The 26,797-nt window shown below is 38.5% G+C and overlaps 2 protein-coding genes across 2 annotated transcripts; both read right to left on the reverse strand.

The window, feature by feature from the left end:
* Window positions 1-1,471: 1,471 nt before the first annotated feature.
* LOC140942315 (uncharacterized) lies at window positions 1,472-14,718 on the reverse strand. The gene is made up of 9 exons (XM_073391269.1): window positions 13,535-14,718; window positions 12,478-12,583; window positions 9,460-9,670; window positions 8,680-8,866; window positions 7,601-7,808; window positions 5,767-6,670; window positions 4,120-4,279; window positions 2,719-2,837; window positions 1,472-1,953 (listed from the first exon to the last, which is right to left on the reverse strand). Exons 1-9 carry the CDS (start codon window positions 14,701-14,703, stop codon window positions 1,520-1,522), a joined length of 3,498 nt encoding a protein of 1,165 aa, XP_073247370.1. The 5' UTR covers window positions 14,704-14,718; the 3' UTR covers window positions 1,472-1,519.
* Window positions 14,719-22,848: 8,130 nt separating this feature from the next.
* On the reverse strand, window positions 22,849-26,305 carry LOC140942327 (synaptogyrin-2-like). Its single transcript, XM_073391285.1, has 3 exons — window positions 26,219-26,305; window positions 24,186-24,551; window positions 22,849-23,179 (listed from the first exon to the last, which is right to left on the reverse strand). Exons 1-3 carry the CDS (start codon window positions 26,282-26,284, stop codon window positions 22,955-22,957), a joined length of 657 nt encoding a protein of 218 aa, XP_073247386.1. The 5' UTR covers window positions 26,285-26,305; the 3' UTR covers window positions 22,849-22,954.
* Between the last annotated feature and the right edge of the window lie 492 nt (window positions 26,306-26,797).

The raw sequence follows: 26,797 nt of genomic DNA on the forward strand, positions 1-26,797 counted from the left end.
GGTCGTCTCGAAAGTTTTAGGGGGCTTTTTCGTCTCATCCGAGAAAATCGTAAATAAGTTAAAATAGAAATACTCCGAATGTGTCCAAGAGATGGCGAACGGTTATCCTGAAAGGTTTAGCCGAGCTTCGGAAACTTTTAGGCAATATTTGCTGTTTCGAACTGTTATTTTCTGAAAGAAAAAATTCGTTGGGTTCCCCGATGCCAACGTAATCAAGTTTTTGGTACGCTGACTCAAAAGTCACTGGTCAAACAGACATGATTTCATTGGCTAGTTACGTCACACATAGGTACGGTGAAGACAAAGAAAAAAAGGAAGTATAGCTATTTATAACGCAAGTGATCTACAGAACACTGCTACACGAAAAGAAAAAGAATATTAATGATTCACAAGCTATTTTATTTTAGTACTACAATTTTGAAGTGAATTCCTGTACTTAAGAGTTGCAGAGAAAAGATTAAAATCATTAATATTTTGGCAAGTAATTCCTTCTATTTATTGAAGTATTCTTTGTCTCGAAAACAATTTTATATCCGCAGTTTACAGTTGTCAAAGCCTCTTTTTATAGGTGGTATGCCAATTTAACGAGTTAACGTTTTCATCCTACTACAAGAGGCATAGAGGAGAGCCCCAGATGGTTTTAGCTGTGACGAGGTGCTACTCCGGCTCTGCGAAGGGGAAATAACTCTTATGACATCATTTGTCAACGTGGTACTGGGTTACAAACCATGGAACACCTACTGAGGTGCCCCCGACATTCTGACACTTTCGCTTAGAGGGAAGATGTTTTAATTGTACCTACACATCTTCTGATTCTGATCTTCTGATCAGTTCTGATCAATGTGCAGACTATTAAAAGACCTTTAAAAACAGTGAACTTGAAAATCACTCTGCTAGTTACAGTTGTGCGCCTCTACTACCATGTCACTATTAAACTTCGCGCACTGATTTTTCTTTGACTATTGCTCTTTTGTTTCCTTCTTAATTGCTTTCAAAGTCGACATAATGTTAAAATATCCTTATAATATATTATCACTTTCTGCTAGCTATCGCTTTAGCCGGGTTCCACCGACTAAAAGCTTGTAAAACTAATATTTTTACTGTTTAACTTCAACTTTCTAAAGAAACTAAAATAAATAAAAATAAATCACTACCTGGTTCATAGACCGCAAAACAACCCGTATTTTTGCGTGGGTCAAGGATGCAGGAGCAGTCAAACACTAATCTCCGAACGAGAATGAAAACAAGGTGTAAGACTTGGGAGAGGAAGAGAAAAAAAAAATTTTTTTTACTCGCCTCACACGCCTCTGAGGCTGTTTCGCAGTCTATCTTTTTCTCAAAGAAGAATTCTTAATTCCAGAATTTTGATAAAAGGTTTCCTTATTCTTCAGGTCTCTAGAAAATATTATTCATTATTTCAATAGAATTTTACCTTTTATCTCTCAAAACGGCAACACCTTACAAAGACTGGTGTACAAATTATCAAAAAATGGGAAAACATGGACTCTAAAGTTCAATATCACTTTTTAGCGTTTGGCCTGACCAACTGTAGCTTTTTACAGATTTCGTTACATTCTGGGTGCATATTACGCCAAAACCCGTCAAAACCATTTTGACGCAGATTGCCTGTACCAAAGCATTTGTAAACCACAGAATGGATCTGCGGATCAGTGAGGAATGTACAACGAGATTGATTCTCTGCTGATGGCGTCCAACCTTGAATGTCGACGATAACCAACAGCTCGTTGGAAGCCTGGTAGGAGAAATGACCAAATGCCAGGACGAGGTCAGACACTGGGCCTACTCTTCTTACAAAGTTTAAATTATTGGTGAGTTTGACAAACTCTCCTGCCATGTACGGTTCGACATTGTACACACCGCTTAAAGAACCATCCTCGTTAATCAACTGCAGCAAGACTACAGGTAGGAACTGGATGTGACCGACGTTTAAATCTACAATACAAAGATTTTAGAAATTGAAAATTTAGAGATTGGTATTTCGCACAACCTCATACGCAGTTGAGATTCTTCTTAGTTTGCATTTTCATTGGCGCTTTTAGTTTAGAAATGTGGTGGTGGTGGTGGTGGAAGCGGAGGAAGAGGGAAAGGGCAAAATTGTTTTTCGTGGTAGAAAGAGATAGTTTGACTTCGTCCTAATTAAAAATGCACGATCTGCGAACAAAGAATCAGTGAATCGGAACTGGAACAAATTGTCGGACAATGAAAGCGGCAGGAAATAGAACAGGCGAGTAAGAGCTTATTCTTTCGACAATATGAATCAACAAATAAATACTGATCTTAAACCTTCATCGATCTTAAAATAACTAGAAAACCTGTCAAACCGGTTAAACCATTCTAAAGTAGCACATGACCTTATATCATTGGTCAGGTGCTACAACATCGCGTTTGCCGTTTGACGTAAACGTGATGCTTAACCTCTGTGATGAGATTCCACCACATTTTATTCATGAGATAAAGACAAAAGGCTATGACGTTAATGTATTTCCTCCCAGGATGATAAGATTCTCCCGCAAAAAGGGGTATAAATTCGGTGCGCCCTATACTACTTACATGTGGACGCAAAAGTTTTTCCTCCTCCCTCCGCTCACAGAGATACCAAAACCAACGGCATTCGATTGGGTAACAAGAAATTTTATTTTAACTTAGAAATATTGAAAAAATCATTGCTGGATTTTAACGAAAGAAATTGATGCTTACCCGCCTGGTAGAGCTGTTGATTGAAAAGCGTTGCATAGTAACGAGCTGTCATCTGACATATCACGTCTTGTTGATACTGCTGTATATTCTTGGTCTTCTTATAACATTTGGCTACGTACCTACAAGATAAGCAATTAATGTTATAATGAATACGCAGTAGATCATGGCTAGCCGTAGTGTACTTAGCTGAAGGCCAGGAAGGCTCTTATGTGGGTTGAAAACATTACCGATCTAGGGAAATTTTGCTATCTAAACATTCCTTGTCTCAGAATAAATACTACTTTAATCTTTATGAGTTCCGCAAACGAAGAATTCACGCATTAGTAGGAAAACTCAAAAGCAGATGTTTTTTTTTTCCAATTCAAGAGTAAGGGCGCAAATTAAGTGACGTGCAGCAAACATTCTCGGCCAACCGCGCTGGCACGATGTTCGATGTATGTGAACGTTTCGTGCTGCTCCGGGCCGTTACTGTTCATGCCTTGCCGGATGTTTTCATGGCGTGTGAATATAGCCTAAGACGTAAAATAGGCTCTTAAAGCTTGTATGTTTTGTTTTCTCAATGAAGATCATGTGATAATACTTTAAGGAGCTGCTCCGTTCAAACTTCGTCTTATTCCAGTGCACATGCGCGCATAATTTATGAAAAGAAAATTCCCGTGAAACCTTCATTGGGAAAAAGCATAAACAAATTACGACGAATTTCTCGTTCTCTCTTTGAACTTTTTTTTTCTTAAGAATTCGATTTCAGGGATGTTCGTCTACATTTGACAAAGTAGCTGCCGCCGCCGTTGTGACATCTTTAACTCCGTGATATCTTAACCACGAAAGGCAAAGGAGGACTGGGGAGAATAGAAGCTGCGATCAAGCTGAAACAGTAGAGTCGTTGACCCATCCACGAGGTACCCCCACCCCGTGCGTGCTCCGAAAAAACGCCCGACACTACATCGTAACGATTTTCTTACAGGTAAATACCTTCGTCCTACCAGTAAAAGGAGGTGTGTAACGAAATTTATCAAAATTCGAAAGGTGGGATTTGTCACCAAACTGAGTCAGGAAACATGAAAATAACCTCTTAAAACATTAAACAGGAATAAATAACAGTTAATACAAAAGGAGACACGAATAAACAAACTTGAAGAAGGCTGAAATGGATTGCAATTGTAGTGTTTGAAACCTTGTTCAGTTAGCCTGATGTTTGATATGGTTTAATAAGATGTTTGGGAGTTTGTTTGACACGAAGCACTCTTGAGTACTTTGTCAACTTCTATAGCGAACAAGGACGAGTACGAGATGCACCATCAATAGACAAAACCACTTTAAGGGTCGATCCGTGCTAAAGGGAATAATGAGACCTGACATCAAAAGACATTGGTATTACACAATCAGTTATTTTACACTTACTTTGCAAAGGGATCATCTTGATTGATAAACTCCACCATGAAAGCATTCCTCTGAGCTCCTTCCTTGCCCTCCTCCAATTCCAGTACATTTCCTACGAAAGCCAAAGTGTTTTCTCCTCTCCATTCGTTACGTGTGGAGTCGAATCTCCACACAACGGCACCTTTAATCACGGAAAATCAACGTGAGAGTTTGAACAATAAACAGCTTAGTAAAGAAACTCCATTAAGGAATACTGGGCATTAAGCACAGCAGACTATGCAACATTAGCGATACTTAGAGCAGCTACCCTCATTTAGCAAAATATGAAGTTGTTTTCGGTTCTCGTTTAACTGGAGGAAAATAGGCTATTTCCTACGCATCTACTTCAAAACGAGGCTAAGGATGAATTTCCACTGTCGCGTATTTTTTTAGTGCTGCAAGCCCCCCCCCCCCCCCCCCGGGGGGGTGGGGAGTACTCCTGGGAATTCTTGGAGGGGGTGTGCCACCCAGAACGCCGATTTCAGACCAAAAATGTAATTTTCCACACCCCTTTTCAGACCAGACCTCTAAAATCCATACCCGTTTTCACATCTGGCCTTTAGGCAGAAATTATGTCATCATTACTTAAATCAAAGTGCAAACAAAAAAAATTCTTCAAATCCATTTCGAATTTGCATATTTTTCTTTCTTTCTTACTCATTTGGAATTGAAACGATCAAGACGTTCATACAGTCCCGTGGTTCCCTCAAAAAGTAAACCATACCTGATTCCAGACCAAAATGAGCAAAGTGTATACCCGTTTTCAGACCAAAACGGCGCAAAAACCCTACCCGATGGGGCGGCACATACCGATATAGCTTATGTAAGGGAGTACCCCCCCCCCCCCGGGTGCAAGCGTAAAATTTACAAACCCCCTCTAAGTAACGAACTCAATGGCATGCAGGGAAAGGGCCGCCCTGGGATTATATATTTCTTTGTTTAAATCTTAAAATACAAACTATGCCCAAGAGATTGAAGCAAATACTGAATCACAAATTTCAGATACCCCTGGTGTCAAATGTGCCGAAGTACAGGTGATCTTAACTTTCTAACTTCCATCTCCTGCAATTAGTGTCAAATTAAGTAAGGAAAATCGGGAATTAATAGAAGTCGATTGTGTCATGGGCAAAGGAAGTTGGAGATAAGGACACATCAGCAAGCCAAAAACTAATTACTACTTCTTCTACTGTTTGAGGGTTTTGTTACCTAACCCAATTCCACAACTGTCGCTCTCTCTAACTGTTGCCTCTCACAGAAGTGGTGGATTCAAGAGTGGGGTCTGGGCATACAAACTACGCTTCGTCAATGAAACCATCAGAACAGAGGTTTGTTTTTACTTTGTTACTCACTGACCAACTGCTCTTGCATAATTATTGCATGCAACATTCATCTGGTAGTTAAAATATGAAAGCCTTTGGACCCCCTCACAAAAATTTGATGGATTCACCCAGGTGCGGTTTTCTAGTCCAGTTTTAGACATTTCACTGTCTTTGACGTTGTGTGACACTTGACATAGACAGGGTGAGAACTTGTCAAGAGATTTAACTGGACTGATGATATATTTTATGTTCAAGGTTTTCGTAAGCCGTGAAAGTGAAAATGTCATGCTGTCACTAAATTTTTACTGACCTTGAACTCTCTGGCTTGAATCTAGCTGTAAAGCTTGAAGTTGAGGTTGAATATCGAGCACTTTAGAAGGCAAGAATCCATCAAATAGTAGAGGTACTGTCCCTTGCTCTAAATCCTGAGTGATAACACTACGATCTACAGTTTCCATGACAACAGATTTACTGTCCTTGGTGTCACATTCCCGGTCGACAGTTTTTCCATTTTCACTTGCATTCTTCTCCGGTTGCGGTTTTCCTGAGTAAGCAGACATGATGTCAGCGGTCATGTGTTCCCTTGTCTCACTTAAATTGTCTGTCACTGATCGTCCCATGCTTCGCCTTTTCAAAACATCCTCGTGGCTTGCAAAACTAAATTCCTCATTATCTACATTGACTCCGTCTATTACTGAGGTTACTGGGCAGTCTGTTTCGGGTATTTTCCAGGGTTTTGTAGCTTCTCCTTCTTCACGGGTTGCGTTGGGCTTGACAGACTTCGTTAGGGAACAACTTGACTTAACCTGTTCACGCACAAACGGCAGTCCTTCAGTTTGATTAACATTTCCATCAATAAACTGGCTCAGTTTTAAATACTCAAGGCAGTGTGCGATCAAACTGGTGATCTTTTGGTCTAAAAGTATAACTCCAGCGAATGAACAGTAATGTTCATACAGCAATTTGGAGATTCTGTCGAGGTGCTGCGCTCGTCCAATGCTGTCCTGAGTCGACATTTCTAGATACGCAAGACCTAATTTGTACACTGCACATGTAAACACAAAGAATTCTTCGCGGCTTTTCAATGACTGCAAGTCCATGTGTGCTTGAATGCTGTCTTTAAAATCTTCAATGGAGATATTTAAATGTGCTTGCCGTTGAACTTTGTCTGGAATCAGTTGCGAGTAGAGCAACATGACTTCAGCTGCCTGGCCCTTAACGGAAACAAAAAGAGCTGCTTATTATTCTGATCATAATAGTCTTGGTTACCCACACCATCGGAAAAAGCAATTTCCGAGGTTTTTATCTCGCATTATACCTCTCACAGTGTTTTATATACACAAAAGTAAACGCGGTCACGCTCAAGTTTGTTTCCCGCGGGACTCGCGCTTGCTGTGCGTCGTTAACGGGGCATGCCGCCCTTCTGATTGGCTGCTTCACCGGTAGCTATTTGAGGTTTCTGTGGGTACTTTCCACGGTAAATGAACTCAGAAAGAAGCGGTCACAAACGACACGGCCTTATTGAACTCCAACTAATTAGTTCTTTTTGGCCCTCTTACCAAGTTTTTTGACCAGTCACCATCAAAATTATCCACTGAAACACAGTGAGCTCTTACACAGGTGAATGGACCTCTTTAGCTTCTATGTTTTGTATTCTCAATGAAGTCATGTGTTAATACTCTTGAGAACTGTTTGTTTTTTTCAAATTTCGTCTTATCCTTGAGCGTATGTGCGAATAATTTTTGAAAAGACAACGGAGCAAATTCCCTTGAGACTTCATAGGGAAAATGGAGCGCCGGTTTTCACATAATGACGTGGCAACCATATGGTGTTCCAAGCATTATGACGGCCATGTTTTTTTTTTTAAATATGTTTATTGATAATCACATTAAATAATTACATTTACAATACTACAAAAACAAAACAAAACAAAAAACACTTTAACAAGGGACATTAACAGAGTAAAGCAAAATTAATTGTCAAATTATTACAGGGCTAAAAGAAATTATAAAAAAAAATATGACGGCCATGTTGGTTTTTCAAACAAATCCTTGGGAGTAAAACTCTTTTCTTATGTACACCTTTTCTTTGGTTCCCATTAATACAAGCTAAAGAGGTCTATTGGATTTGTGTAAATCACTTACCTTGTGTCTAGCGTAAAATAACGGTGTATACTGGGATCTGAAAGCAGCCTCGTACGAACAGTAGTACGACTGCAGTAGAGGATGCGACGCTGAAAGGCCATACATCTGAGCTAAAGGGAAGTACTCAGTCAAAGTCATTTGCTGAAGGCATTTGGCTAGAATAGACAGGCTTGAAGAGATCCCTTTGGTATCAGGTATAGGAAGCGTACTGGTTAAAAAGGAAACAAAAATAAAATGAATGAACACAGAGACCATAATGCACCTTGTATACCTCTCAAAATTTTACATAACCATTGTTTCCAATTTCTCCTAGGTATTACAGTCGTCCCAAGACAAATCGAAGGCAATGATTATGCAAAATTTTGGGGGTCAACCAGGTGAATTATGGAGTGCTTACCATCTGTATGGAAAACCCGGAAATTCCGGGGAGAATTCAACTGGAACGGTTCATCGTGGTGGAAATTTTCCGGAAAAAAAGTAATACCTTTCGAGGTATTACCTTTTTCCCGTTTTTACCGAAACGACCGAAATTTTCTGTACCATTTGTTTGGATTACCAGTGCCAGGCTTTAAGTCGAGGGAAAGCGGAAAGTTTACCGGTATTTTGTAAATGGTACAACTCAATCTCGTTCCTGTTTTCGGTGCCAAAAAAAATACCAGTACCATTTGACGGAAATTTTTCTCCGAAATTTCCGTACAAATGGTAAGCGCTCATGGTATCGTTGAAAATGGTGAAAACCGTAAACTGCCGCTTTTAAGCCGCAGGCTTATATGCATCTTCATAAGGCGGTTTTAGGGAGGCTTATAAACGGAGGGGCTTTAAACCAGAATAGAAAAAGCGCTTCAAAATACACTCTAGTAGTGCTGATTAATGTGCGTTTTGAATTTTGTCAAAACGTGTTAATAAATCGAATTCATTTCAATACATAGGTGGGTGGGGGGGGGGGGGGGGGGCTTAAATTCGAGGTCTTATAATCAGATGTACTTGTTTGGTTACAGGTAGACGGGCCTATAACAGGGGGGCTTATACAAGCGGTCATTTACGGAAGTTTAATGAAAGAGCAAGAGTGTTTTCTTCACCTGAATAAGATCAGCGAATCTATTAAAAGCTTTGCTCCTTGTGCCCACTGTCCGAGATTGTACTGTATATCACCTTTGATCTGAATACAAACAGCACTTACAAGCTGATGGTCATGCTTATGCTTGTAAATCCACCCACCAACATGGCTCTTCTGAATAAGAAGATCATCAAGGGCTTGTTCCGCACCTAAAGTATAACGAATTGTTGATCATCCTTGTTACTGATGCTTAAAGCCCATTTTAGCCTGGGTCACACGTGCGACGCAAATGCAAAGGGAAAAGCAAGATACACGTGTGAACTACATCAACGCAAATGCAAACGCAAACGCAAGCCCATGGCATCAGGCTTAGACCTAAACAATGACCAGTATCTGATTTATGCATTTAATTTATCCTTCTGACACTCATTTAATAGTTCAAAGACAAAGATAGCCTGCTAGCGAAGCCAACCACAAGAGAACGCGCCCCTCGCAATCGCTTCTCCTTTGGCGTGCTACTCTTGTGTTACTAACCCCGCGACTCCCTCAAATGGAGAGCTTACTCGCAGGTTAAGACATCAAATCTCTTGTCGGGTTTTGATTACCCATGCTCCAGAGGTCCGTTCTTGAACTTCACTGCGCCGTGGTGGCATGGAAGCGATGGAACCTGTTTTTTTTTAAAAAAAAAATCCCTTTTTTGCATTTGCGTTTGCGTTGCCTCGGTTCACACGTGTGAACTGCAAACGCAGCGCAAGAAAAAGAAACTTTTTCCATTTCTTGCGTTAGTACATTTGATAATTACCTTGCAGATCTCCAGCGTTTTTCATAATTCTAACTTTTCTGATGAGCAGTTGAGGTGCAATTGGTGTGTCAGGACTATTAGCCTTCAGATAATCAACAAGCTGTAGAGTTGTATGGGAGCTTCCTTGCCAATAAGTAAATCTGTCCATGACAAACACAAGGGCTGCAACAACGTTATACTTCTTCTGTTTCAGTGCATGAAACAAGCACTCCTTAAAAGTTAAAGGAATTGACAAAAAAATATATGAAAACCGGTTCATGCAGCACCACTGAGTTGATGCTCAAGTTCTGATGGGACACTAATTAATGCTTGTAGTGCTGCTCTCTTATTGTGCTCATCTAATGGAGAGTCAACTGTAATTTAATATGTGCTGTGGAGGTTAGTTAATAATAATAATAATAATAATAATAATAATAATAATAATAATAATAATAATAATAATAATAATAATAATAATAATAATGATAATGATAATGATAATAATAATAATAATAACAACAAAAAAACATACTTTATTAAAATCTTCTCAAGTTGAAAATTAAATACAAATTTAGAATAACTATAGTTAAAAAAGACTTCTTGGTGGTCCGGTGGTTTTCAACAGAGCAAATGTAAACAACTGTCTATAAACTAAAAAAAGAAAATTACTATGTACATCCCAATAATAAAGTATCTATAGCTGCTGAGTCTAGGGAAGTCCTGCTTGACCCTTCCATAATGATAATGATCATGATGAGAATAATAATCATAATAATAATGAACATATTTTATTGATAACAACGCTAACTATTAAAATCCTATTTACAATTAATTCACTTAAAAAAACTATTCCATCAAGACACTATTTACAATTCCTTTTGCTTAAAAAAATACACTTAGTTTTAATTAGAAAAAAATTCATTTCATTTAAAAAAAAATTATTTGAATAACAATAATAATATAATAGATCAGTAGCACGGTTGTCATGATCACAAGGAAAATTCACTGCTCTGCATAAAATATATTTCAATATCTCGGCGCACAATTATTGAATGCATTTGAGACTTTCCTCGATTATCAGAGGTATATTAAAGATTATTTTCTGATAAAGGTTGGGGAATTATGTTCTACCATAAAAAATTAAATCCGCACTGAGTTGTGAAGGTTGCCGTAAAAACATGGCGTCACGTAACACGCGCGTATAGTCGTCCTTCACTTTTAACCTGTTTTCGCTAACTTCTATTTCTTTTACTGTCCTCAAAACTTTTATGTGTAAAGAATATTCTTATTGTTAGTTATAACTCAAACTAAAATCTCAAAATTCCCATTCGATTTTCGTCAAAACTGACCAAACCACTCGCGATTTGATGCGTCACGCTCAAGACTTGGAAGAGACCAAACATTTTCAATGTCATGTATCATTCATATTTCTTGACTCACAAAACAATTTTTCATCCAGACACAATGCTCATAAGTTGATTTTAACTTTCCTGTAGTCTCTTGTTGTGTGAATGAATTCTTGCGGAATTATTAACTTTTTTCTGCGTTCTAAACATTCGGGAAGCGGTGTGATACGGCAAGCAGAATGTTCGGTCGTTGACCTTTCGTGCCGTCCTGTCTGCGCTCTGTGTTCTGGATTGTATCAAAGTTGACAGGAGCAAAATGCTCAAATGTCACGCTAAATTTTGATACCAAAACCAGTCGAGAAGGCCAAAACCCGACGAAAATATTGAGATTTGAGTTTGTTCTAAACACCAAGAGAGTTATTTTCCTCCGTGAAGAGTAAGCGATCGAATTTCACGCAGAATCTAGCTCGACACAGCAACCGCTTGTACTGTTTCGTTCGCTCTAAAATACACTGAAAATGACTCACTGTTTACTCAATAAATTTGCATTGTCTTAGACTTCCATATTAGGAAGAAAAATATTGCATAAGCTCAGGAAATGAGCGGGAAATATCTTCATAGCACGTGCGTTCTTGATACGCATTTCATATCGCACGCGTGAGCACAAAACAGTCAAATACAATCAGAAGTATGGATTCTGGAGTTTCTCGGATTCAGCAGTGGTGAGAACAAAAAAGAAAAGGAAAAGCAAGAGAAAAGAAGAGCTCATTATAAAAAAAAAATAGAAGGAAATTTATTCAAAAAATACTGGAAGCCCGAAAGAAAAGTCAAGAAGCCAAGTGTGGACCGTGGACGGTCTTTGTTCTTCAAGAAAAATTCTTTCTTAGGGAAAACATGATTGATCAGACATATAAACTTGATGAAAAGGTGGCAGCAGTGCTTCCAGGAACTGTACGTTATATTTGTGGTGCCTTGCAATCAAAGGGAAAGAGACGGCAAATATTTCAAGTTCCATTGAATGAACACGAGCAAATGTTGGCATCTCTTTGACTTTCTTACAATTAACATGTGTTTTTTTGTTGTAAATACATTTGTAGCTTTAAACTGAAATTTCTGCTTAAAAATTGCCTGAGAAGAATGAAGATGAAATATATTTTGTGCGAAAGGGCGTGGTCGCAATGCATCATGGGTAATAGAAAAATAGCAGAAAATGTCCTCAAAAATTATTGAGGTGGCATTTTTTTGCAATATTATCATTTTTTATTGCTTTTTAGAGTTCCTTGAAACACCTACTGTATTTTTTTTAAAAATTTTTATTTTAGGCCAATGTTACACCTTTGTACATCAGAACTGTGCTACTGATCATAATATAATATTATATAATAAGAGTAAGGAGGTGAACTCTACGGGGCCTTTGGTTATGGGTTATGACTCGCTCCCTTAGCAAATAAATTGGTATGAGATCAGCCAGTGCACATTGAGGAAGAAATAATAATAATAACAATAATAATAATAATAATAATAATAATAATAATAATAATAATAATAATAATATGTGACGGTGGTCTATCTGGCAGCTATAGCTGGACGTCATTATCTGAGGCTTCAACACTGCCCCCTCCCCCTGCCAATCATTGTGTAAACATCAGGTAATAATAACAACAATCTAATTCTTTTATAGCATATTACCAACCTCCAAGATGTCCTGTTCGGTGAGAAGAGGCACAACAGCATTCTTAGCATTTATCAATTCTTTAATGTTGTACCTCTCTTCAGCTCCAACGTTTGAAATATACTGCCTATTCATAAAAGGAAAACAACACATTCATTACAAGCAATATGCCAGTGGGTACTTTTAGCATTATGTTAACATTTTTGAGCAGGAAGCCCAGATTTAAACCCATCAACAATAGATGAGTTTGGGAAATGGGGCCTGATCAAGGCAGAGCCACGAAACAAGTGGAGCCGAACATGTAGGGTATCCATGACAACCCTGTGAGCGGCAACCACCAGGCACCATCACACTGAAAATCAGTGGAAACTAAAACATTTACCACATACTGCCATGGGCAGAGTGGGAGTAAAATCAGCGAGAATTGCCCAGTAGTGAGAAACAAATGCAGAAACACTTGACATCTAAAGCCAAGCTGTAAACACATGTCAGCCCCTTCATGCAAGCCCTGGCCACTCCACAAACCAACCCTTGGGAGAAAACTGTTCGACAGCATTGCTTCATGTTTAACTTTAGCCTAAATTACATTTAGCAACATTTTAACCCTTAGTCAGACTACTTACCAGGTTCTAATGGTTATGCTGCTACAATTTAGATCTTATAATTTAGGCAGTGATACTAAACCATTGGCCTAATTTCCTTCATCTCTCTATCATGAAAAAGTGTAGACAGACTCAAAACACTGAAGAACCCACACTGCTCTTTAAGAACAGGAGGTGAAATTAAATCTGCCCCCACTGATGTGGTGTATGTCCACCTCTGCTACCACACATATCATGGAATGGGGATGCTTACAGTAAACTCATAGTTGCACTGAATCATAACAGTAGCCTGAGTACAGAAGCCTTATACTTCCTGCAGGTACAATTATAACAAGACAACAACTATCATTGTCCTCTCATCAGTGAAAGATCTCATATCACATATTTCTCAACAAAAATTCATTAGACACCTAGAAGCAAATAGTAAAAAGAATAAATTATTCACTTTCTAATTATTATAATGCATGATGACTTACCACTTTTCAGGGACAAATGGCCAGGCATTTCCCTTAGCATCAGTTATGAGCTGACAAAGTTTTTCAGAAAGAAGTGAATGCCATGCATCAAAGGCACTAAAAGGAACTTGAACATCATTGTCAGCAGCAGGTGATAAAGTCTGCTGAAGACAAGATGCCACTGAAACAGAATGGATGACTTCAACAACATTGTCTCTTACATCAAAGGTCGATTTATTCACCAACCCAAGTCTTATGAGTTTTTCCACTTCTTCTGGGAAATTAACTGCAGGAAGAGGCTCTCGTAACTGGCTTAGTTGATCAAATACTTGCTTCTCTCTAGCATCCAGGTGTGAAAATGCAAACTGGAGCAGCGTAGAGCAGCTGTCATTTTCTTTCTCAGTCTTCATATCTTCTGACCAGGAAGGGATAATGCATTCAAGACTTTGAGATGGAAGTTTATATTCATTCACAGTGTTAACTAAAATCTTTAGTGCGGTTGCATTACCATTCAACATAGAGAAAATTTTCCACTGCTGGTCTTCACTCAGTCTTGAGTAGAGAATCTTATTATTGAGATACTTCTTAAAAGAATCCATGCAAAGACCTTTTAATTCCACGGACAAAACTGACTGCTCTGTCAGTGTTGATTGAAGGGAGGGGGTATCTTTCTTAGTACAAACCACAATGGCAGCAGCATTCACTTTTAGTAACATCTGTGAAAGATGTGACCACACAATCCCACCATCTGAATATACATCATCAATTAAGACAAGCTTGAAATTTGAGGACAGAAAGTTTTGTGCTGTACTATACTTCTTGTTTAACTTTGCAGTTGACTGTGAGAGTAATGAAGCAGTATCTTTGTCCTGTTTGTCCTTTGAAATCTCGCTCAGATAATTCCACAGGGACTCCACACTGCATCCTGGCCTTACTCTTACACCAAGAATCTCCGAGTTTCTGAGTCCATTTGCAAGAAATGCATTAGCAATCTCAAGCAAAAGTGTTGTTCTTCCACAGCCAGGCTCACCATAAATCAACACACAACATGGCTGACTTAATTTGGCTTTAATGTCAACATAATCAATGACAGATTCCACAGAACTTGATAGTTCCAAACCTGGATGATGGTCTGTTTTATTGTTGCCTTGAAACACGACAGGTTTAAGTGGCGTGAAAAGTGCTGTCATATTGTACTGGATAGTTTAGCTTAAGGGGAAAAAATAAAATAAAATAATATTGGTTACAAATTATTTACAGTCGAATCCCGGTAACTCAAACCCTCTATAACTCGAACCTCCTGCTAACTCGAAGCAATTTATATAATTTTCCCTTCAGATCGTCTTCTATATCATTTTACCCTCAATAACTCGAACTCCCAATAACTCGAACTTTTTTCTATTTCCCTTGAAGGATCGAATTATCGGTAGTCAAATGTATTTGTGATCTGCTTTTTTTACTACATTCTACATATTTTGTTACTAATGTCATTGTTCTATGACATAGCCTGCAGTACTGGCGTTTTCTTTGAGCGTGCAATTTGCTTGTGCCATGTTGAAACTTCCCGAAGAGTGGAGGAGATGGGGCGAGTCAAAGGGAGTGGGGTTACTATTTCTACTCTCCTCAATCTTCCACTGTCATAAAATCAAAGATGGCGGCTACAACAATATTACAAACACGAACAAGGTTTCGCCCACCAAAAATACGCCTGCACTGCAGGCTATCTATGACACAAAAATATGCCTCTTTAATACAGTAACCCTATACCAGGTACCAAAAAATCATTTGAGCAGTTGCCATCATTTTGTTTGGTTTTATGCCTTTCCAAAAAGTGTATTACAAGAGTTCTAATGACACGCAATTTAGCTACCTAAATGGTACCAGTGGACAAATGTTACCCCCTAAAAGGTACTTAAGACACAGGAAAAAATAACGGATTCCCATTTTTGGATATTTTAGGGTATTCAAAGAATACCCATAAAAATGCCAAATTTGGCAAAGTGAGACAAGTCCCAACCAGGGAATTCCCAACCAAGTTCCCTGATTGGGACTTGTCTCACTCTTCCAAATTTGGGATTTTTGTGGGTATTCTTTAAATACCCTAAAACGTCCAAAAATGGGAATCTGTTATTTTTTTCTGTGAGACGAGCATAGCCTATAAACTTTTCTTGGGAGAGTACCCACCAGGGCTAACCACAGGCTTATTGGCTCTTGATCGGAACAATGGATTCATATGTTTCATTGGGTACCAGGTTGGCACAATGGTCCATTAAACTCAATAATACACCCCCTACCCCGTACTTACTCCCTCCCTCCAAAATGTCATTTCTGAAGGGGTTGCTGTGTTAGTACCTTGGACCTTTAAACAAACATATATTTTATCCACTTTTTTCTGGGGTGAAGGAACGTGTGAGGAGGCGAAGTCATTATTAGCCCTCAAGGGGAAGAATGCGCATATTATCAAAATGGAATACAATGAGCATTTGATTAACAGCTGCATCATAATTTATAAACGACAATTTATGAACTTGAACGAGCGCTAAATTAGCAGTCAAAAAGTTCTACTATACTCATAGTCATGGCAATATAAGCGTAAGCCTATCTACAGCTGTGGAAATGTCTAACCAGGAAGTGGCGAAAGTGAAATAATGGAAAGCATAATTTTAACAAGGATCGAAAGGAGAAAAGCTATGGAAAGCAGGTACCGTAAGCCCCTGTTTTCCAAGTTTTAGCTAACTTATCGAACCCTCATGGGATTAGAAACACTAGTAATAAATATAGTGTAAGTACATACCTCCGATCAAAAATGTAACGCTGTATGAGCAGCCATCTTCGACGAACTCGATAGGGACCTGGGATTAGATGACTGTTGCTGACGCCTGACCTTAAGCTTCAGACCTTTAGACTACGAGTAGTCCCCCATTTTTCCTCAAGGATAGTAGAGCGGGCGAAACGCGAGCGTGCGTGAAAATCACCCCACGCGAGAAAAGGCGACACGCGGCGGGGAGAGAGAAAAATGAGGCTACCTTATGAAGCCACAGTCAGCCCAAGCTCAGCAGGAGTGTTTTATCAATTAAATCATATTAATTTCAATTATTATTCTTAAAAGAATAACAATTAGCGATAGCAATGAATGTCGTTTCATTCGTGTGGTTCTTTTAAATTCCGTGAGTTCATTATATCACGGGGAGTTGCGTGCGAAAGTTTAGTTGCATGTGATTGTATTTTAAAAAGGTGCTAATTATCAGGTACACAGTTTCGCTTTGATGGAGCCAGATTGGGTGTTCAGTTTAGGTTTCTTTTCTTTGATAAAAAGCAGTTCGTCGATTAAGCAATCCAGCTTTCCACGGCACTTCCTCTGGATGCATGGCAAAGTGGTCACGTAGATTTTTATCCGATTGATTGTGTACGTCGCGCAGGTGTTTGCCAATCGCCGAATTTTGATGTTCGTCACCGAAAGGGTGTATTTGTTTGATGAACACGAACTTGTTCTTGATCTTGTGACTCAATGAATCTAGGGATGCTAAAATTTATTCGGTGGCGGATCCAGGGGAGGGGCCCGGGGGGGCTGCCCCCCTTATTTTTAGACCAAACTGAGGCCTGAAGGGCCGAAAAAACTTTTGGGAGACCGCCCCCCCCGCCCCCCCTCACTTTTCTAAGGGTCTGGATGACCGATCTTTGTGCCGTGTTTGGACGTAATAATGATCGCCTTTTTTCCGAGAAATTTACTGTGAAAGATTATATTTCTAATACTAAACTAGAACAAGGCGATCATTATTACATCCAAACACGGTACAAGGATCTTTTTTGCCATTACAATCTTATTCTAAGAAAACTTTACGAAAAAATGTCCCGAAAAGCGCTCGAAAATACAAACGAAATGAGCTCATACCCCCTGGGCATCCTATATATAATACTCTTTAAATCGAATTAATTCAATATGGCCGCCGTTTCGGTAAAAAGGTAGACTGTGAGTAGTCCCCCATTTTGGAGCTATTTAGAAAAAATAGCTCATATGTCAGTGGTGTGAGCGTATGTATCTTTGTGGCTTTGTATCTTTGTAACTTTGTATGTTCGGATGTTTGTTGCAAGAGCCAATAAGGTTGAAGGTACTATGAGTTGATGCTTAGGAACCAATGAGATCTTGGCATCTACTTAAAAATGATATTGCCAAAGGTCGAACAAGGGCACTTTAAGACCGCCATCTTGATTCTTCACAATTTTTTCGTCTTTTATTACGGCTACAGGTGTTTGGAAACATTATATTAAATATCTTCATGATTCAAACGCTGTGTACAGTGATGCAGCTGTTTAAGGGTTCATATTTTAGTGTGGATGCTACTTCAAGACATTTCTGACCGAATTCGGTTATCGCGAACGGTACCACGCACGTATTTATGAGTTGTGTTTCACCTGCTTCAAGGTAGAGTATAAAAGATCATATATTTTCAAAGTTCTTCCAGTGAAGCAATAATTGATATTTAGATATGGACTTTAACTCGAAAGTATGCGGCCTATAAAATGTGGTTTTAGAAGTTTGAAAGGCAGCTTATTTTTTTAAAGCTGTACCGAGTATTGTTAATGCTGTAAACAAGCTGTAGAAATATTATTCTCTCGCTTACAAAGTTCAACAGACCTTTTTCGTTCCGGCAAAAAAAAACAAACAAAAAGAGAATAATAAGTGAACAACATGATACATCCTTCCTGCATACTAAGCATTATAGTTATTGAAACTTATTTTATTCAGTAAAGATGCGTAACTTAAGTAGAAACAGTAGCGTTAGGGAATAAAATTGGAAGTAGCTAGTTGACACAATAATTAGATACTGCTTTATTGAGTGGAGTAACATGATATGAGCAGAAATATATTTCTGATAATTTTCTTGGAAGTTAATAAATGTTAGGCTATCAATCTTGACGTTACATGAAGCATAATTTAATTGCAGTTGTTGTAAAGCCGAGGTGATTTCTTAAAATCGTTTGAGAAAATTTTGTAGTAAATAATTTGCGTTTTTTTAAAGTACGAATTGTAAAAGGGCCAAAGACTAACATCTTCACGTGCAAATTGTGTGCATGAGTTATTTTTATAATTCTGTTTACTCGATTACTGTGTGATAACTCGAATTCCCTCACGTACGAACCACGAAAGGGGCAAAGTCCAACACTTTCACGTGCCAGTTGTGTGACTGTACATCTCATGCAGATTGGCTTTTCACAATAATAATAGTAACTTGAACGTACGTATGAAGACCTGTTTCGTTTTGTAGCCAATGCCTTAAAAAAGGCTCTTATCTTTTAAGAAGCATGCAATAGCTTTTAAAACGTGAAGAAATAAGTTGTCGGAGTTAAACACTGTTTCACTGGGTAGAATCGCACGTGAAAACCTCGTGAATTGTGATGATGCAACCATATACCACAATGATAAAAATCCTGGTATTTCATAACTACTCGAATTCAATGAGTCACATTTTAGCTTAAGAAACTCCGAGGAAACCTTAGAGTTGTCCTTCTAATGAACGTTTGGTGAGTAGACATATATTTTACTTTAGCAATTTGTTTAACTTGCACCAAATGCAACAGGGAAAGACAGAGGAAAGTGAATATATAGCATGAGGATCGACGCAGCTGAGCGTTTCGCGTTTTCGTTTATGTACGGCGATACTCAATTTCGCACAAAAACCCAGTCTACATTCAGGACGAAAAAGGTAGATTCATCACTCTTGGTAAGGTTACACTGAAGCATTCAAAATAGCTCATGCACGTTTAACGTGCCTATGTTTCCTCAGGGATAGTAGAGCGAGCGAAACGCGAGCGCGCGTGAAAATCACCCCACGCGAGAAAAGGCGACACGCGGCGGGGAGAGAGAAAAATGCGTGTCGCCTTTTCTCGCGTGGGGTGATTTTCACGCGCGCTCGCGTTTCGCTCACTCTACTATGCCTGAGGAAAAATGGGGGGCTACTCGTAGTCTAGTAAAAAGGTCTATTGGTCAGGAAGACAAACGTAAAGCAAGGGACACACATACACCTACCCACAGCCTGGCCAGTACCACATGTGTTGTGTGGAGTGCTTGCACTCGCCTCGGCAGTAAAGATTGAGTTAGCCTTCAGCTCTTTTTAGTGTGTTCAGTTTTCCAATTAAGAATTCGATTGTCTATCCTGACGCTCAGCGGTTTTTCATCCTCGGCTTCTTCTACATGGTTGCCATTGTTAGGAAGTAACTTTAAGTAATAAGTAATCTTTGATTTCAATAGGATTTTTACTATAGTGGCGTTTGAATTTAACGATTTTTAAAGTTTTAGCTTTCAAAGTTTTCGCTTGATTTAGCCTTGCTACTTTTCGCTTTGGTTTACGAATCGCTTTAGCAATAATATTTTGTACAAGAACACTTAGCTTGTTCCCGTTGAGTGTTCAAATCGTTCGAAAGTGGAAAAACCTTCCGACACACCATTCACGTAAAGATCCAAGGGTAGCTGATTCACATTGTGGAGTTTCTGTCGTGTGGCAATGACGAGTTGTTTTGTCTTCTTTGCGTTAGGGACCATTTGATTTGACGTGAGCCATCTTCTGGCATTGTTTAGACTGTTTTGCAGATTGTGCTGAGTATTATCGATGGAGTGATCGGAAGTCCATAATGTTCAAGTGTATCATTGGAATATATTTCAACTTCAGAAGCTGGTAAACACAGGGGCAGATCATTTATGTGACGTGAGAATAATACGGGACCTAAAATCGATCCTTGTAGGACGCCTCGTGTCAACGTGAGTGGGTCAGATAATACTCCAGAAATGTTGTAGGTCTTAGTTCGATCACATAAGTAAGACCTAAACCACCTCAAAGGTTGGTTTGCTGGTGTGGTATTTAGCGATCTTAGATAACAAGATGTCATGGTTTACCAGGTCAAAGGCTTTGCTAAGATCTAAAAACACCAACCCAACAAGCTTACTGTTATCCATAGCTTTTAGCCAGTTGTCTGTGAGGCTCAACAAGGCTGTTTCACAAGTTGCTGTACTGTGCGTGATATTTCAGCATCGGGCGGAGGGATGCGTAATAGATATTTGCCCCGCCAAAAAACAGATGGCGTTAGACCAAAAATCGGTTTGAGCGGACAACTTTACCGGTGCCAAACGGGAAATTATTTCAAGCCCCGAGTACAAATCAAGGAAATGAATATGAAAATTATAAAACAAAATCGTTCTTGCTCACACCTCTGACAACTGACTTTTATTTCTATTAATAAATGATAAAGGCACTTTTCACTTTATCTAAAACCAGCGGTAAACTAGTCTTTGACTACAGTAGTAAAATACAATTGAAGCTTCCTTAAGTCGACGACTGTCAGTGAAAGCGCCATCCACTGGATAAATCACTATCACTATCACTATCCTAGTGGATAGAGATATCCACCTTTTGAAGAACTGGACCCAAAAAAACAGTAACAGTATCTGCGACTTCGAGTTGACTGGTTATGGAAATGTTTTTGGCATGAATCAAGGTTTTGTCAAGGTGACCGCAAAAGAGCTATCCTCTCCAGAAATTTTTTCATAACTTTGACTGTAATTATCTGGACCGCCAACACAGCCTTTTGACCCACAATAGAACTGGATCATACTGATATCCGGTCCAATTTTTGAATTATTAAAAAAACCTGCTCCTAAAGTAGACAGCCACATTCACAGTGTACATTTGTTTTTAGAAAGAACAGTGGATTAACTTGTGCGATCGGATCAGTAGCTCCCCTATAAACAATAGTTCATTAGAGTGTTTGAAAAAGATTAGGTTTAAAGTTAGAATAGACTTCAGCTTACAGGCAAAGGACCTAATACCTCATATTTGTAATTTGCAGACTCCAAATCACGTAGAACAAAGGTTTGAAGGGATAAGTAAAAAGTAAAAAGCATATTCCCTACAAGGTCAGAGAAAAATTAATCAATTTAACGCCTAGGCGACAATGAATGATATTCTTTATCGCCGTAATGGTAAAATATATTGAACGGGAACAGGATGTAACAAACTACTGTAGTAACAGATGATTTTGCCAGTCTCAAGATAAATGGCCATACCGCGATTTCACTCTACTCATATCATACTGGTTTAGTACCTAACAAAGGGTAGACCCGTGAAGATGTTTACGTGCATAATATACAACTATCCCGCGAAGGGGAGGTGAATAGTGGCGGAGATGTATACCAAGATGCGAAGAGTAGAGGTATATATCCAGCGCTGTTCACCCACCCTGAGCGGGATAGTTGTTTTAGTATTTACCAAATCAGTTGGATAAAAATGGAAAAAAGTCTCTTTTTTGTAAGTTAAAAACGTCACTTCGTAGGCAGCCTGTTTACAATTTAGAAACATTTCAGGGATTTTGTCAAGTGTGTTTTTGCGATTTTGTTGTAAATTCAGCAAGAAAATAATTTTCTACCTACCAGTAAACACTAACAAGCTGAAGTTCATCGCTTTCTTGGTATTTGTTTCTACGACTGCTTCATTTCTCGCTTAAATTTCGTCTTCCGGAAATTTCTCGAAACAAGACGCCATCTTGGCTTCCGTCGCAAAAGAGTAAATAGCCAAGAATATTCCGAGTTACGGTAGCCAATCAAAACGCACGGAAATTGCTATTCAATGATTTGGTAAATACTAATAAACTTTATAGTTACGGTGCAATAAACTCAATCACTGACGACTTCTGACACTTTGCTATTTGAACAGATGCTCTCGCTTTTGATTGGCTGATGACCCAACAAAGTCAGACACCTTTGTTGTACCCTGCTTAGGTTTGTTGCACAGAAACTGAGACTAGAAACCAAATCATTCCATAAAGAAGACTAGTAAAACAGTTCACTCTTTCCTCTGACTTGCACTAGTGACACGTACCAATATTTGCACACAAAATTTAAGTCATCTAGAAATACAATTCTTCATTCTCTCACCTCAATCTCAAGTTTTTAAACAAAAAAAGGGCACTTAACACTTCCTTTTAGTCACTTTGACTTAACCATTTACTGGAAGAACCCTCTAAAAATTCTGGATACCAGTACTTTCCTTTTTTCGGTGTGGTCACAACGAATGGGAGATGCTTAGTTGAAACTTCTGAGTCTGCGTTTTTATTAAAGGGTTTCAACTAATTCCCGTTTTTCAATATTGTTTTAAGATTAAGAATCGTTTTTGAGTTGGTAGGATCTTCACTTTAGCACTGGGCGTTAACTGTAAAAACATGGGATGATGAAGTAACGATGATGCTGAGAAAAACAGTCATACATTGCAGTGTGAAATTCTTTGCGCTTTACTTGGGCAGAGTTCAAAGATTCAGGTGAAAAAATATTTTCTTTTTTTACTGGGAATGTGTCACTAGTAGATGCAAGGATTGATCAGGAAACTTTACACTATAATTAGGTCTAGACAAACAGTGACAGCATAATAATTAATAGTATTAAAAATACATTCACTAGTATGGCGGAGGAGTATATTTATCAGCACTATCTTCTCCAGGGGCACTGTCAGCTTGCTGATCAGAGAACGGCTTGGCTTGGTAAGGATCCCCCTGGCCTTGTGAGGTGGGATATGGAGCATATGGTGATGAGTATGGATCCCCTGCCAAATTATCCCTCGAATATTCAAACTCTGTCAGAAGGCGACGGTACTTGAGGAATGCCATCACAGTCAGCCCACCCTAAAAGTTAGCATATTGGACAATGATGTATGAATGTTTAGCATGATGCATTCGAATTTAGAAAAAAATATTAAACAAAATTTTAATAGTGACGTACTAGTAATAACATTGAATTATTACACTGTATCATATACCATATCTCTTCAAATAAACACCCACACTCTAATAAGCCCCAACTGCCAGGCCAAAACAAGCACCCCTCTTGAATAAGCACTCCTTCTCTCCCTAATACTTTCTTCACAGTAGCGATAAAGAAAATCCTGTTTCTACTGCTACTTCATTGATAAATTTTAATCTTCAATTTCAACATTTATACCACTACATCCTTGTGTTAACTACATTTTTATGGGACTATGGTATGCTTGATTACCAAGAGGAGAACAACTTATAGCAATCCCCTATGGCCTTGATTAAACACCCTCCTTCCAATCAGTGCCACTCCTTTCAGCTGCAATTTAAATTAGAGCCTGGGTGCTTACTCAAGGAAATACGGTATATGATATTTTCCCACTGTCACATTGCCCAAAATGCAACCTTTTTGTCCTAAAACAATTTGCATAAAGCATTGTTTCTAATTTCTCTTGAGATGGCTGTAAAACCCAGAGGAAATTGGAAACAGTGGTTATGCAAAAGTTTGGGAAGTATACAAGGTGTACGAGGGGCATTGTAACAAAAGATTTAAAATTATGGAAACACCACTGCTAATACTCTAATACACCTCACAAGTGTTAAAATTAACATCATGTCTCAAGCAGATTTTATAAGTTACGCTATGTAATCATATTGCTGTTTGACCGATATGGGAATACTTTTGTTGAATATACAATGCTTTACCCCAAATCCTGCTTTGCAAAAAGTACAAAATTAGTCATTTGTCTGAGATGCTTTATCGTGAAATTGTTGTTAACATTTAGTAAAGCAGCCCTCTGATTCAAAAGTGAGATTGCTAGCATTTTCTTGCACATATAATTAAACAGACACTGGAATACACTCTAAACAAACTTACCCATGTGATAATGGAGAAAAATGAAAAGGCAATAGCCGCTTGGCAGTTATTAACTTGCTCTGTTAAGAGTGAAGCTGTGTCCATTCTTCTCCACATATCAGCAAGATAACAGAAACCCACAAACCAGAGGAAGCACCATAGTGCAGAAAACGCTAGATCAGCCAAGGTGATGTATTTCTTTGTATCTGGATTCTCAATGGTGTCAAACTGCACCTCAATAGCTAGGAATCCAATACATCCCAGGAAAGCGATCACACCAATGCCAATACCATAGTGACATGCTCCTATTTTCTCATTATATAGACAAATGCCATTGTCATCATAGCCACGGGCAGAAATACATCCAAACACAACAATTGCAAAAATCTAAAAGAAGAATCAAAATAAAATTTATGTAATATATCAAACATGAGATGCAGTGTTTCATCACCAGATGAAACACCGAGAAGAGAGTTGAAAATACGACGCGCAGCGGAGTATTTTTGACGAACTTCGAGGTGTTTCATCTGGTGATGAAACACTGTGTCGAATGTTTGATATTTCTTCTCAAACAAAATCATTTTTGAAGGAGAAATTAAGGATGCAAATATTAAGCAGTGTTTCATCCGATTTCCAAAGACTCATTAAACATTAATTTCCTTTGTATTTTCTTAATGAATTATTAATGAGTTTGAGAACTCATATTCTTAACTGGATATTTTTGTGGATTATTAGAAAGATTAAGTATCACGTTTATGGCAAATGTGAAAATGTGAGATTCAGGTTGAGAAATTTTTAAAATGAGAAATGAGCAGATAAAAACAGCTTAAAACATACTGTTATGGAAAGAATTAGTGTGAATCTACTGACTTTTGTGTAGCTATAATGAACAGTAAACGATAAGTCAATGGAAAACTTGATCATTTGGTACAAATTCACGTTTGCCGTTTGCCATAAATGCGATGTTCAATCTCTCTATTGACTTCATCTATGTAGAAGTCAACCTCTGTATATTATCCAGATCTCAATATCAACTTAACCTGCAACCAGGTGTCCTGTATTTGGGGGGAAGGAGGGGGGAGCGAAAAGTCATCGCAGTTGGAATTGACTGATGCATAAGAAAACCTTCTCATAAAATTGATGAGGCCTGGTGAAGTTGTCATCAAATAAATACATCTAGATGACCCTTCTACAGTTATTCAACTTTTGAAGGGATAAGTCAACAAAAATCTGTCAACTCTGCTGGAAAGAGCACCCTGCAAAAAGTAGCCTCGCCAAGTTTGAGAACGATTTAGTCACAAAATTTACCAGGCATTGTAAAATTTCGAGACTTTGAAAAGCTTTATTAGTCTGCACTTGCCTCATAAGTATTACTTTCAAATTTGGCAAGTTTGTTTACTAATTTTAACATGAGCTTCCCTGCGCTGTTGATGGATATTTGCTAATTAGTCCTTGTCAAAACCTGGGAAAAAATTGGAAGGCTCTATTGTTGCACTGTTTATCCTGGTTCTGTTTAGCTGGATTATTGGGGTTCCAATGTAGAATGTTCAGGGAATATTTGTACAGAATGACTGGGTGCCTTAGAGCAGTGTTGCTCCAACACTAAAAAAATAAAATAATTTATTTACTATTATTTAGATCGCATTAATAACTATTATACTAGAAATTAAAAATTGCTTTAGTGAGGTAGAGACAGCTAGTGTAACCAGTTATACTGAGCTCACTGAATGTTCACTCTTGTTATGATCACAGAAGACGCTATGATCACAGAAGACAGAGGGAAGCTATAATTTAAATCAATTAAGACCAACATGTTTGACACAAGTTTACCTATGCTACAACCTTGCTAAAGGCCAACGAAAAACTTAACTTTGCACAAATAATGTAAATCACGAGACGTTTTACTGATGCTAGCATTACAAATAAGCTAATTTTAGCCGTGTGCTTAGGTTTCCATTTGACGAGCCCTCACATAACAATTTTTAACCTCAACGTTAACTGATAAAGCTACTTTTCCTGCCTTGAATTAAATTATGAGCTACTGAAGCACTTACAATGGATATAAACCGGACAATTGTCTGTGGCTTTTTGACAAAACCTGCCACCGTGTTGCTATCCATTTTGAACTGAGAGAGAAAGTGAAGAGAACACGGGGTGGCTACAAAGCCATGAAACACTTACACCCTTGTAGGGGAGGGGAGTGGATGAATCTCGCCAAAAATAAAAAGGCTTTTCACAGTGTGACCCTTTTTCTTATAAATTTGAAAGCCTTGGATTTTCTTCCAAGGAAATGTGCTGTTTAAAAATGGAGCAAAAAGCCTGCATTAAAAACGGTTTGGACGACATAAACATCGTTCTGTACCAAGTGGGCATCCCTGAGGAAAAGATTTCCTTTCAGTTTCGCAGAAACAACAGAGGCTGTTGCAAGCATTTCGTTTTCCTTGACACGTGACGGAATTCATTTGTAGAAAACGTTTGATAGGACACAGGGAAAGGTACGTACTTACCATGTTAAAAGAGTTTTCTGCAGATATGCATGTTTAATCAAGTTCTGTATTAACTTAAGCTTATAACGTAAACTACGCCACGCGAGCTTGTGCAGAAACTTACGCTCTGGCAAGGCCAGATTTTGA

The sequence above is a fragment of the Porites lutea genome, chromosome 6 (genome assembly GCF_958299795.1).
Source record: "Porites lutea chromosome 6, jaPorLute2.1, whole genome shotgun sequence".
Classification (NCBI taxonomy): domain Eukaryota; kingdom Metazoa; phylum Cnidaria; class Anthozoa; order Scleractinia; family Poritidae; genus Porites; species Porites lutea.